The sequence below is a fragment of the Canis lupus genome, chromosome 16 (assembly GCF_048164855.1).
Source record: "Canis lupus baileyi chromosome 16, mCanLup2.hap1, whole genome shotgun sequence".
Lineage (NCBI taxonomy): Eukaryota > Metazoa > Chordata > Mammalia > Carnivora > Canidae > Canis > Canis lupus.
The window spans coordinates 49,782,526-49,794,717 of NC_132853.1; the positions used below are offsets into that span (position 1 = coordinate 49,782,526).

Below are 12,192 nucleotides of genomic sequence, written 5' to 3' on the forward strand. Positions count from 1 at the left end.
TGTACCCTGAATTCCTCTCCCTGCCTGCCCTATGCCCCTTAAATGCCTACTTCGATAAACTAGGTAAAACAGGACAAAGGACCTCTGTCCATGGGCTGAAAGGCAAAGGGCAGAGGGACCCCAGGCCTTGCTGGGATCAGGACGGTGATCTGGAGCCAGCACAGCCTCCAGTCTTCTGCCCCAGGGATGCTGCATTAACATTTCACCTGTGGGGAGACTTCCACTGTAGAAAACTCATGGTGGGGGAGGGGCAGGGGAGCAGAGGCTGGCCTGGGAGGCAGGCAGGGTCTCCAAGGAGCTCTGACACTCCACTGGCCTCCTTGTGCGTGAGACCACAGGGACTTTCTCCAGGTCTTCCCATTCACACTGTTTCTACAAACCCCCAAACTCTTGCCTCCAAGAACCAAATCTACCCACAATATCTGAGGCCCAGGCTTGGCCCTCATCTGGAAAAACTTCCCTACTCACCCAGATGGTATTTCCAGGAGGACTGAGAGCTGCCTGGCACATGGATGCGGTCATCTGGCCGGAGTCTAGAGGTGGGCTGAGGCAGGATGAGGCGGGATGAGGCTGGCTGGGCAGCTGGGAGGGAAGGCGTTAGCACCGTACTGACGTAGAACTTACCAGGTAACCAGGATGGCTCCTTAGAAGAAAATCCATCCTTCTCCAGCCCTCAGTCTGGCCTGTGGGTGACAGGGACCCAGGAGTCACAGCTGCCTCCACACTGGCCAGCAGTTGCCCCAGTACAGTGTCTGGCACCCCTTGTTTTGTCCTCCCGCCTGTCACAAAGCCTCTTCTCCTGGGGGAAGAGCACCAGCCCTTCTGCAGGGGAGCCCACAGCCTTGCAGCCTGGCACAATGGGCTCCCACGGAGTGCACAGTGTTTCTCATTGTGGCATAAAATGCCATAAAGTCAGAACAAAGAGGGAGCCCAGAGCCTTGATGGGCCTGCTGCTTCCTGCCGGGCAGAGAATACAACTGATTGTTTAAAAGCCAGTGGTGAGGCAAGTGGCCAATTAGCACGGCCTTCACCCCCACAGCCTGTAAATGTGATTCGGACCCTCAGAATGGGATTCTGCTGTTCAGATCAATTGCCGAAAGGAAGCAGGTCTGCTCACACTGCCGAATTTAGAAGCCCTGAACCACGGGCGAAGGTGACCTGGGTTACCTCTGTGCTGTCTTTAGGACGAGGGTGAGCCCCGCAGGTGCCAAATATCAACACTGCCCTTTGGCACCTCTGCCCCTCTAAGGGGAGGGAAGGGGTTCCCAGAACGGTTCCCGAGACCAGAGAATTATACATCTGTTCACAACTGCTTTGGGGAAACCATTCATTTTTCATTGTCTTCTTTCTCATAGTTGTCAAGAAATTACCCACAACCAAGACGGGAAGAAAATGAAAGTAGGTCTGGGGGTCAGTCCTGCCATTTTGAGGGTGTTTGCTAATTTATTCTTTCTCTGTCCCTGTGTGGAACCTCGTGTGGTGGAAGGAAGTAATGACCACTACCCAGAGGCAAAAATAGTCCCACAAAGCTTGGGAAGCTCTAGCTGCAGCACTCAGGAAGGCGAGGCCCAAGCCCGCTGGATGCAGAGCAGATAAGAATTTTAATTCATCTTGAAACCAAGGTCAAGGGCCAGTGAAAGGGAATATGGTATTGTCAGGCGGTCACAGGATGACTCGTGGCAGTTTTTGTTTTTTTGTTTTTTTCCTTTTCCTTGGCTGGGATTTTCCAGCATCCAGTGCTCAGGGAGCCTCTTAGGTGATCTTCTAAGCCCTGGAAGGGTGCTGTTTAGCCACTATGGGGAGGGGCCACATTCATCCACCAGCTAGTGGCTGCGGTGGATCCTTCTTACCATGCACTGGGGAGGGGGGTCAGGTAGGCCTGCTGGACCCAGAGGTTGAACAAGGAAAACAGGTCTCCTGAGAAAGGTACACCCGGCTCCAGGAGGCAGGACAGCTGTCTTCCATCGGGCTCGTTATCTCATAGAGAGCACCCAATTAAGAAAATGTGCTTGATTAAAGCAGGAGGGCTTGCAGCCAGACTGGAAAGAACTTCCCCATCAGCAGGTAGAACAAACATCACAGTGGGCTGAGGCAGGTGTGACAATTCCATCTCCAGAAGTTCTTCAGGTGTAAGGTTTGGGAGAGGATTTCCCGCCCTGGCTCTGCAGTCAGAATCCACCTGGGGAATTTACCAAAAATGCAGGTTCCCCGGGTCCCTCCCGGGGATTCAGATGCAGACCCTGGGGTGGGCCCCTGGCGCGCCGGTCGCAGCGGGTCACGGTGGGGCGGTGGGGAGCCCCCAGCAGGCCCGCCCGGAGGAGAAGCTGGACCCGCTCCGAGCGCCCCAGGGTGGGGCCCAGATTTCGACCCTCGAGAACCCGATTTGGGATTCAGGGCACGCCGTGCTGAGAGCCCGGGCCGCCCGTTTTCAGAGACGCGGGGAGGAGGGGACGCTTGTCTCGGCTCACAAAGGGAGCCCCACCACGGTGTCCACCCACGCCCCGCGCCCCCGCCAGCCCCCGGGACCACTCGGGGTCCCGCCGTCCGGGCGCGCCCGGGCCCCCCTCCGGCGGCCGGGAAGGGAGCGGGCGGGCGGGAGCAGGGAGCTCCGGCGAAGACCTTTGTGTCTCGGGGAGAGCGCCTCTGCGCCGCGCTCGCGGGTCCCGGGGGCGGCCTGCGGCGGGAGCCCGGGCTCCGCAAGGGCGCGGCCCCGGGAGGGGCGGGGGCCCGCGGCTCCGGGCAGGGTCTCGGGCCCCCCCCCGCCCCCCCCGCCCCGGAGGCGCCAGCCGCTCTTCCCGGTCCCGGGAAACCTGCCCCGCGCTTCGGCTGGCCCGGGGCGACCCCTAGTGCCCGGCGCCGGCCGCCGTCGCCCTGCTGGGCGGGGGACGCAGCCCTTCCCCGGAGGGTCTGGGGCCTCCGAGCCCCCGGCTCAGGGAAGCCGGCCCCCTCTGGAGGGCAGAAGAGCATCCCGGGGGCGCCGCTTAAACCGAGTCCCCACGGAGGAGCCCGGCGGGCCCTCCCTGCACGCGCCTGGCGCTGCGCTGCTGCCCCCCTGCGTTGCTCAGAGGCACACGGTCCCACCGACCGCCACTTGCCGTCCTCTTCAGGACGGGGACTAGCTGTAGGAGCCGCCCCAATGTGGGGGCAGCCAGGTCCCCCGCCCAGGGACACTGGTGGAGGAGGGCCCGGCACAGAGGGCCTGTCCTGGCACACTGGTCATGCAGCCCTCGCCTGGCTGCCGCCAGGGCCGAGATCAAGACAAGCCAGGGCAGCCAGAGGCAGAGGCGCCTGCCTCCCGCTTAGCCCCTGGCCACACTCTTCTCTGGTCCCCAGCAGCCTGGCGTGCCTCACCTGGTTGGCAGCGCTTTGTCAAGATGGACTGTTGCCAGAGCTGAGTCACAGCTGTGACCTGCTGCCCTAGCTCAGTTCAGGTCTAAAGGGAGGAAAAAGACAAAACACCTGGGCCCACCAGGGGGCACGAGGAGACGCCAGCCTCTTCATGGCTCCGTGGTGCCCATGCCAGGCTTCTCACTGGGGCCCCCTCCCCTGCATCTGGAACACACAAGTGCCACAGGTGGCGCCAGGTAAAAGCAGCTGGGGAGAGTTCCTGGGTGGCTCTGACAACTTGCCACATGGCTCTGTGACCCAACCCTCCTAACGGCTGCGTCCCAGCTGGCACAAATGACTGTCACCACAGTCCAAAGCCTGGGAAGGGAACAGTGCCTCCCACAGCCATTCATCAGGTGTGGACAGGAGCAGGCTTGAGGGTCCTTGCACTAAAGGCAGGGTCAGACCACCTCACCCCCATACACACAAGTCAAGACAACTAGTTTTGGGGAACAGAACAGGATAGGCAAGGGGCAGCTCATGGGGCTGGAGCTTCCTTGTAGCAGAGGTAGAGTCTGAGAAGGTCCTCGTAGGAATGGGGGGACGTCCATTGCTCCGGCTCCTTACCTTTCAATGGTTTTCAGATAGTCAGGGAGCACTCATGCAAGCCAATGGGAAAAGTATATTGAGAACAAGAGTTTCCCCCAAGAATAAAGACTGCCCCCCCATGCCCCACTCCTCCACTCGGATCCCACTGTCATCCTCCTGCCTCTTTGCCCCCCTTGCTCCCATCACGTGACCCTCTACCTCCAGTCATTTGATCTCTGAAAGATTTCTTGAAGACCTAGGTCAACCCTCCTCCCACTGCCCTGCCAACTTAAGGAAGGGAGAGTGTATAGAGAGGGGCAGTACCCTGAGGGGCTCCTCCAGGGATTCAGCCTGCAGACATTTGCTGCCCCAGGTCAGGGGAGGAGTGGACCTGGGTGCTTTTGTTGAGGGGCTCACAGCCCCTGTGCCCTGGCCATTTGAGGATTCCAGAGACAGCTGACCTCTGTTGCTGACACTGTTGCCCAGGACTGGGGGGGGTGGGGGAGGGGGCAGAGGGGGCAGGAAGGGCAGCCCAGCCACACACCCTCACTGGCAGAGCTCACCGTTCACCTTGGCTCCCCCGCCTGAGACACCTTCTTGCTTTCCAGATGCTGAGCTGGGGGACGGACTTGAAAGCAGCAGCCACGCTGTCTAGCACGGGGGCTGGCCCCGGAGCCCTGCGGAGACATCTCCCCTTGGAGGCTTTTTCTGTGTTCCCATGCACCTCCCTCCCCTCTCTTTACTGAAACTGAAGTGTTGACAGTTACCATTTTCACCTCGTGCCCCTCTCCTCTCAGGGTCTGGCCTGAGCAACAGGACAGCAGCGACCACGCGGTCCCCGAAAGCCTGCAGCCTGGGTTGGATGAGTCCCCGCCCGCTGCCCTGCAGCTGCCCCTTGGCCCAGGGGACCCCAGGTGACTCGGCAGCCTGGAGGCCCTCCACGGAGGGCACCTGTTCAGGCCTCACTCCACCCCGAGTGGACTCGAGCTGTATCTGCAGTAAAACGACTTTATGCACCAGCTTCCTTCTTTTTTCCATCTCCCTGAACAAAGAAAGGCTCAGGGCCTCAAACTCAGGGGAGAAGGAAGGGGATTTCAGCCCGCACCCTGCCTCCACTTCTCCTCTCTCCCCACCATCACTACGCTGAGGGGTCACACATCCTGGGCCCCGGGGATTGTGACAGGCTGCGTGGCCGGCTGCCCCTGTACGTACCCACTTCGAATGGGCGTGGTATGTGGATGCCACACTACTCTCCTCTTTATACCTTAGGGCCCAAAGACCAGATCAAGGCATGAGGTTAAAAAAAAGAAGAAAAAAAGCCTGGGTGGCTCAGTCTGTGAAGCATCCAACTCTTGATCTCAGCTCAGGTGTTGATCTCAGGGTGGGGAGTTCAAGCCCTGAGTTGGGCATTTAAGAAAAAAAAGAAGGTTAGTGAGAAAACTGTGTGTATATAAGAGAGAGAGACAAAGATGGTCAAAAAATATAGAGGGGAGCACTGATACATGCAAAAACATTATGCTAAGTGAAGGAAGCCAGACTCAAAGACAACATAGCGTATAAATCGATTTACAAGCAATTTCTAGAAAAGGCAAAACTCTAGGGACAGATCAGTGGTTGCAGGGTTGGGACTAGGAGCAGAGACTGTCTGCAGATGGGCTCAGGAGATCTGGTGATGTGGCTGCTCTACAGCTGCTGTCCCCTGGTGGGACAAACTTACGAAAGCTCACTGAACTGAGCACTCGCAATGGGTGAGCTCTATGATACACCTCAATAAATTTTCTTTAAAAATGGAGGGAGGCGGGATGCCCAGGTGGCTTAGCAGTTTAGTGCCTGCCTTCAGCCCAGAGCGTGATCCTGGAGTCCCAGGATCAAGTCCCACATCAGGCTCCCTGCATGAAGCCTGCTTCTCCTTCTGCCTGTGTCTCTGCCTCTCTCTCTCTCTTTCTCTCTCTCTCTCATGAATAAATAAAAATCTTTCAAAAAGTAAAAATGGAGAGAAGGACAGAGAATGAGAGACAGAAGAGACAGAAAGGGATAATGAGGAAAAAGAAGTGCTTCTCCCTCCCTCTTTTAAGACCAGGAGAGGCCACAGCAGATTTTGCAGCCAAGAGGACTTCGCCAAGATGAACAGTGGTGCCAGCACAGTTTTAGGAAGTCTGGAATTAATTGAATTCCCTCAAAGTCTTATCCATCCATGACATGCTCCACAGTTAAAGTGACTCTATTCCTGCAAACTGGTAGATGTAGCCAGGCAGCCTAGATCCCAGATCCAAGAGCCAAGCAAAGGGACATCCTCAAATGTTAACAGAACCTACAAGGGCCATTCCAGTTGAAAATATCTCCCTGATTTAAAAAAAAAAAAAAAAAACTAAAAACTAAAATCTCAGATTCTTCCATTCACAAACACAGCCCCCAGTCCTAATCATTCTATGAGAAACTGGGTCTTCATTTTCCAACTGGACTCTCAGGGCTGGCTGAAGATTAAAGATTTATCCAGGAGCCAATATTGAGAAATGTCTGAGAAGGAACAATGCATATTTAAAGGCAAGCTTTATAGACAGCTTGATGGAATCTGAGGTGACTGGATACACATCTGACAGGCCAAGTCGGCCCTAACATGTGACAGTGTTTGAGGCAGCGACCCCAAGACTGGCATAGGTTCACGTCAGCCAACACTGGGATTTTGAAGATGATTTCAAGGGTTTACCCAGGAAGCCAGGAGTGCCTCCTCTGAGGCCTGGGGTGGAACTGATATCTACCCACACTGTTAATTCCACATCTCAGTGGCCCAGGGATCTGCTGATGGGGCTTCTTATGGCCTGAGGTACCCAAAGAATCAAGTCTCATTTATTAAAAAGACCCTGGTGAAAAGGACTACCTTGCCCTTTCTGAGTAAATATTGCCACACTCTATTAGAGATAGAGATACAGTGGATAAAACACGAGGTTTTTTTTTTTTTTTAGCCTTTGGCTTCATCCTGACAAACATTTAGCAACCATCAATCACATGCCAGATGGTGAGGACACATGAAAAATGCATGATGCCCACCCCCTAGGAGCATAGTCTTATTGAGGCAACAGGTCATATATAGAAAAAGTCAAATCAAGGTAATATGAACCTACAGATGCCACTTCTAGAGCACTTTCTAGAAGCTGGGCCTGGGGACCCCCAAGGAGCCCGTGAGGCAGTTACTATTAACCCCATGTTACATGAGAGGAAACCTGTATTAGGGTTCCTCAGAGAAACAGAACCAGAGGGATATATTTATAAATATGTAGAAAGCGATGTATTTATGAAGGATTGGCTCACGTAGTTATGGAGGCTGACAAGTCCCACCATCTGCCATCTGCAAGCTGAAGTCCCAGGGAAGCCAGTGATGTAGTTCCAGTTCAAACGTGAAGACCTGAGAAGCAGGGGTGCCAACACTCTGGGTCCCCGTCCAAGTCTGAAGGCCCAAGAATCAGGAGAGCTGATTCTCCAGGGCAGGAGAAGAAGGCTGTCCCAGCTCAAGGAGAGAAAAAAAATTCACCCTTCCTCTGTCATTTTGTTGTACTGGGCCCTCAACAGATTGGGGAATGCCCACCCACACTGGGGAGGAAGATATTCTTTACTCAGTCTACCCCTTCAAATGCTAATCTCTTCTGGAAACACCCTCACAGAACACCCAGAAATAATGCTTCTCCAGCTCTCTGGGCATCCAAATTGACACATAAAATTAACCATCACAAACCTTAATCTCAGGGAAGTGATCTGTCCAAGTTTTTAAGGTGAAGTCAGCCTGTCAGCCAAGGCCATGCTCCTGGCCTGCCTGAGAGAGAGGGTAACATCCTTAACCAATTCTAGAACTTGGGAATCAGTGGTCATCAGAATCAAGGGGTACCGGGAAGGTTTATGTAGAAAAGATCCTTGAACGATGGTGGACCTCAGGTGAGCAGAGAGGTGGTGGGAGGAAGGGCAAGCAGGGGTATATGGTGTGGTGGGAGCAGCTTGCTAGAAGGGGTTCACTGGGCAAGGGAGCCGGGGTGCCGGGGGAGGGAGGACCCAGGGGGCCAAGACAGGGAGCTGAGAGTCCACACGTGGGCAGCAGGGAGCTTCCATAGCCACAACCTAGGCTGGTGAGATGAGGAGAGTGAGACCTAGAGGAGAGGGCGGTAGGAAGGAGAGAGCACCCTGTCGCTATATCACCTTGGGTGAGTTGACTGTCACTGAGGAAGTGGATGTGAGCTCTAAAACATCTGTAACCTTGTGAAGGTCTGATAGGTCAACCGAGCCCCCACCTTATTTCTATGCATTCTATGCAAGAAATAGGTGCATCATATCCCACCGCCCTACCCCAGCCAAGGCTGCCCAGTCTCTGTCTTCCCCTGTCTTGGAAGGGAAGCCATGAAGGAACAAAAGAAAAGTGGTCGTTCTTAGCCCTGAAACTCAAAATGGGCTTCTGAAACTCTCAGCAGAAATAATAGGTTGAGGCAAAATTCTTGAGTCTCAGAGCCTGAGTGCAAGATCCCAGGGGCTCTCCGTGCTCGTTGCTGACAATTTCTCCAGACTGGGGGTAGGGGAAGCAGAGAGGTGGCATGGCAAGCCCTTCCCCTCTTGCACCTCCATTCCTCATCTGTAAAGGACAACAATACTTGCTTTATGGTTTGTTGAAAGGATAACATGGATTAATTCATGGCAAGCAGAACAGGGCTGAGCGCGCACACACACACACACACACACACACACACACACACACAAATATATATATTGGGTGCCTGGGTGGCTCAGCTGGCTAAGCATCCAGCTCTTCGTTTCTGCTCATGTCATGATCTCAGGGTTGTAAGATCGAGCCTGGGCTCGGCACTGGGCATGGAGTTTGCTTAAGATTCTCTCTCCCTCTCCCTTTGCCCCCTCACCCCTCCCTCTCTAAGAAAGAAAAGAAAGAGAGAGAGAGAGAAAGGGCTTTACCTAGTAAATAATAAATATTTTCTTATCATTATCACGGAGGAATGGCATATCTGAAGCAGCGTCCTGAGTCCCCGGCAGCCCCAGTATGGGGAAAACTACCATCCAAAAGTTTCCCACATCCCAGAGAGACACAAAAGGGCAAAAGAAGGGCATCTCTGCATCCGCCAGCAGGGACCCGCAGGGACCAAGGACCAGGTCCAGGAACACTCCACAGGACCACAGAACTCAGAGGCGCCGGGGAAGAAAGGGGAAAACACTGGACCAGAAAGCCTTAGAGGAGCTGGATTTCCTGGAAGCAGCAAAAACCAAACTCCTGCCATCTGCTGATATCAAAAGATAGTCAATTTTTTGGATTGAGCACCAGCGACTAATCCATTTCAAGGGAGGGGGCGATGCCTACTTGCTGCTTAGCCTGCGCTGGCAGCCCGCCTGCCTTTCGGACAAGGAAGGACAGACGTCTACAGCTCCAGTGGTGCCGACTCTGGTGGGAGTCAGGACTGAAGTCAGCCTTCTCCTGAGGCCTCTTGGCTGTCTTGGCCCCGAGATAAAGGCCGGAACAGTCTGGACACGTTCATCTCATTGCCCCCCTCCCCCCCACCGGAGGCCCCCCCTCTCTATTTCCTCTCCTTTCCCTCTTTCCTCCTCCCACCCTCCTTTCCTGATCCACCCTCAAGATGCAATTCTCTTCCTTGTGCCTGTAACACACTCAAGCCCAGTGCTCCAGGCAGCTTGGCAGGGCTCAGACGGCCCAGTTCCAGGAAAGCCATGTGGTGTGACTGGCTGGCTCCTCACCCCTGTGGCCTCACAGTGCTGCCCACTGGGCCAGGCTGGCTCTGCCAGGACACCTGGGAGGAGGCCATCCCTGCCTTGACGAGGAGAGGTGGTGAGCAGCCTGACACTGTTCTCTGGAGAGTGGCCCCATCCTCCCATTCATTCATGGATTCAATGAGCTGTCGCTGAACATCCAGGTGGCTAGAGCTGAGCCAGCTTAGCCCTGCAGGTGACGGTTGGCCTCGGTGTCTGGCATACAGTGCCCTTTGTCGGGCCCACCAGGTTCCGTCTCAGGGCATCCCACCCCCAGCAGAGGTGGAATGTGGAGGAGCGCTGATTGTTTATTGACTTGAAATGAGTAGACAGGGGCACCTGGGTGGCTTGGTAGTTGAGCATCTGCCTTTGGCTCAGGTCATGATCCCAGGGTCCTGGGATCGAGTCCCACATTGGGCTCCCCATGGGGAGCCTGCTTCTCCCTCTGCCTGTGTGTCTGCCTCTGTCTTTGTGTCTCTCATGAATAAGTAAATAAAATCTTTTAAAAAATGAAATGAGCAGAAAGACAGGAGGTTCTGGTATCTGTGTAGTCCCCTTAGAACCAGCACTATTCTGGAGCCACAGGCAAATGGCACCCCCCTACACCCAGAGTCTTCCTCCTGCCCTGACAGAGCTACTAGAGCAACCCCCTACCCTCCTCTGGGAAGCCCCCACATGGAAAGGCTGAGAAGAGGTCTACAGGGAGCCCCCAGGTACCTGTGAAGCTGTCTGAAATGCTTTTGGGTGGGGAGCAGGGCTCTGGTGAGGACTACAGGCACCTGAGGGAGAGAGGAGCTAGGATAGGTATTTCTGGAATGATTTAAACCCCTGGACCCTCACCATCACTCCCCCGGCCCCACCAGGCAGCACTGGGCATTGTATCCTCGGTCCCTTGGCTGCTCCTCCCACCCCCAGGGATCCGGTGACCTTGTCTTCACCCCTCAGCTTTTCTTCCTCCTTGGGCAAGGGTCAGCAGAGAGCTGGGCTTCCCAGAGAGCATCTGCCCCGGGTGGCTCCCTGCAGCCTGGTCAAGCAGTCTTTTGAGCTGCAGATAATGGCAGGGCACTTAACTCACAAAGGGAGCAAATCACTTCAGGGTGAAGTGGATTAATCATTAAGGAACCCCCCTGGGATTGGGGCACCCTCCCCAAAGTGACCAGATTGGTCCGCCCCTGATCCTGCCATCAGGAGAGCGCTGCTGAAGCTGCAGGGAGGAGACAGGGGGAGGAGGGCCTCCAGCTTGGCCTCAGTCAGGGCTGCAGAGAAGCAGCTCATGAACCCGGCTGGGGGCTCCCTGGCTTAAAAGACGGTGCCCCATTTACCCTGCTGTTCAGGGTGAAAGCTCTGTATCTTTTAGGGTTAGGTCTTGAACCATGTGGTGGTATTACCTATTCAGAAAAATAGAAACTTGTTTTAAAAAATCATGAATGAGGGAGGCCTAGGGGCAGCCCCGGTGGCACAGCCACCTGCAGCCTAGGGCGCGATCCTGGAGACCTGGGATCGAGTCCCACATCGGGCTCCCTGCATGGAGCCTGCTTCTCCCTCTGCCTGTGTCTCTGCCTCTCTCTCTCTCTGTGTGTGTGTCTCTATGAGTAAATAAATAAATAATCTAAAAAAGAAAAAAGAGGGGGAGAGGAAGGCCTGGGTGGCTCAGCAGTTGAGCCTCTGCCTTCAGCTCAGGGTGTGATCCTGAAGACCTGGGATCCAGTCCCACATTGGGCTCCCTGCAGGGAGCTTGCTTCTCCCTCTGCTTGTGTCTCTGCCTCTCTCATGAATAAATAAATAACATCTTTAAATAAATAATAAAAAATAATGAACGAAGTAAAGCTGGTGTGCGACACACGCACAGGTCCAGAATGTGACCACCACCAAGGTCCTGAACCACACCACCAACCTCAAGGGACAGCTGGCTTAGCCCTTCCCTCGGACTTCCTACTAGAAACAGGCCCCGGGGAATCAGGCTCATCCGTGCTCCCCTTCCGTGCCCTCTAGCCAGCCTGGCCTCCTCTGGGACACCCCAAGGACCACCACGGTTGGCCCAGCAACCCCCCCCCCCCCCCCCCCGCCTCCACCTGCCTAGGTGTCTGTATCGCTCACTCCCTCACCTCCTTCAGGTTCATCCTACTTCCTCTGACGAGACCCTCCCCACCACCGGGTCCAAACTAACACCCCTCCCCACGGCCTGGTGCCCGCACCCAGCACGACTGGCATCGTTGGCACCCATCGCTTACTAGCAGAGTCCTCTCTGTTGGCTGCTGCGTCTGCAGCTCAAGTGTCCAGAGTGAACAGTCAGGAGGGGCAGTCTTGAGGACCACTGCCTGCCTCCGAGGGGTTTCAAAGCCAGACTCCCCAAGGACACATATGCACTTGTTCACAGCTCGGGGGCAGGTATGACAGCGACCTTGGGAAGATGGTGATGTGGAGCCCCCACCCAGGGCACCTCCAATGCCCCCTGGGAACCACAGCCCCAAATAACAATAGCAGCTGTTTATGGGGCACTTACTGCACGAACTCGGAGGTGTGGGG

General features: G+C 55.3%; 1 protein-coding gene across 8 annotated transcripts in view; it reads left to right on the forward strand.

Annotated features, from left to right (window-relative positions):
• MARCHF10 (membrane associated ring-CH-type finger 10) overlaps positions 1 to 4,934 on the forward strand; it is an 88,319-nt gene extending 83,385 nt beyond the window's left edge. For 6 of the 8 annotated variants that reach the window (XM_072781242.1, XM_072781245.1, XM_072781244.1 and 3 more), the window contains 3 exons: positions 1,040 to 1,153; positions 1,356 to 1,398; positions 4,524 to 4,934. In XM_072781242.1, the coding sequence (XP_072637343.1) occupies positions 1,040 to 1,153; positions 1,356 to 1,398; positions 4,524 to 4,570 (204 nt within the window). In that variant the 3' untranslated portion in view covers positions 4,571 to 4,934. The remainder of the gene's footprint in view (positions 1 to 1,039; positions 1,154 to 1,355; positions 1,399 to 4,523) is intronic. The other 2 variants (XM_072781247.1, XM_072781248.1) reach the window with 1 other exon arrangement.
• Positions 4,935 to 12,192: the final 7,258 nt, after the last annotated feature.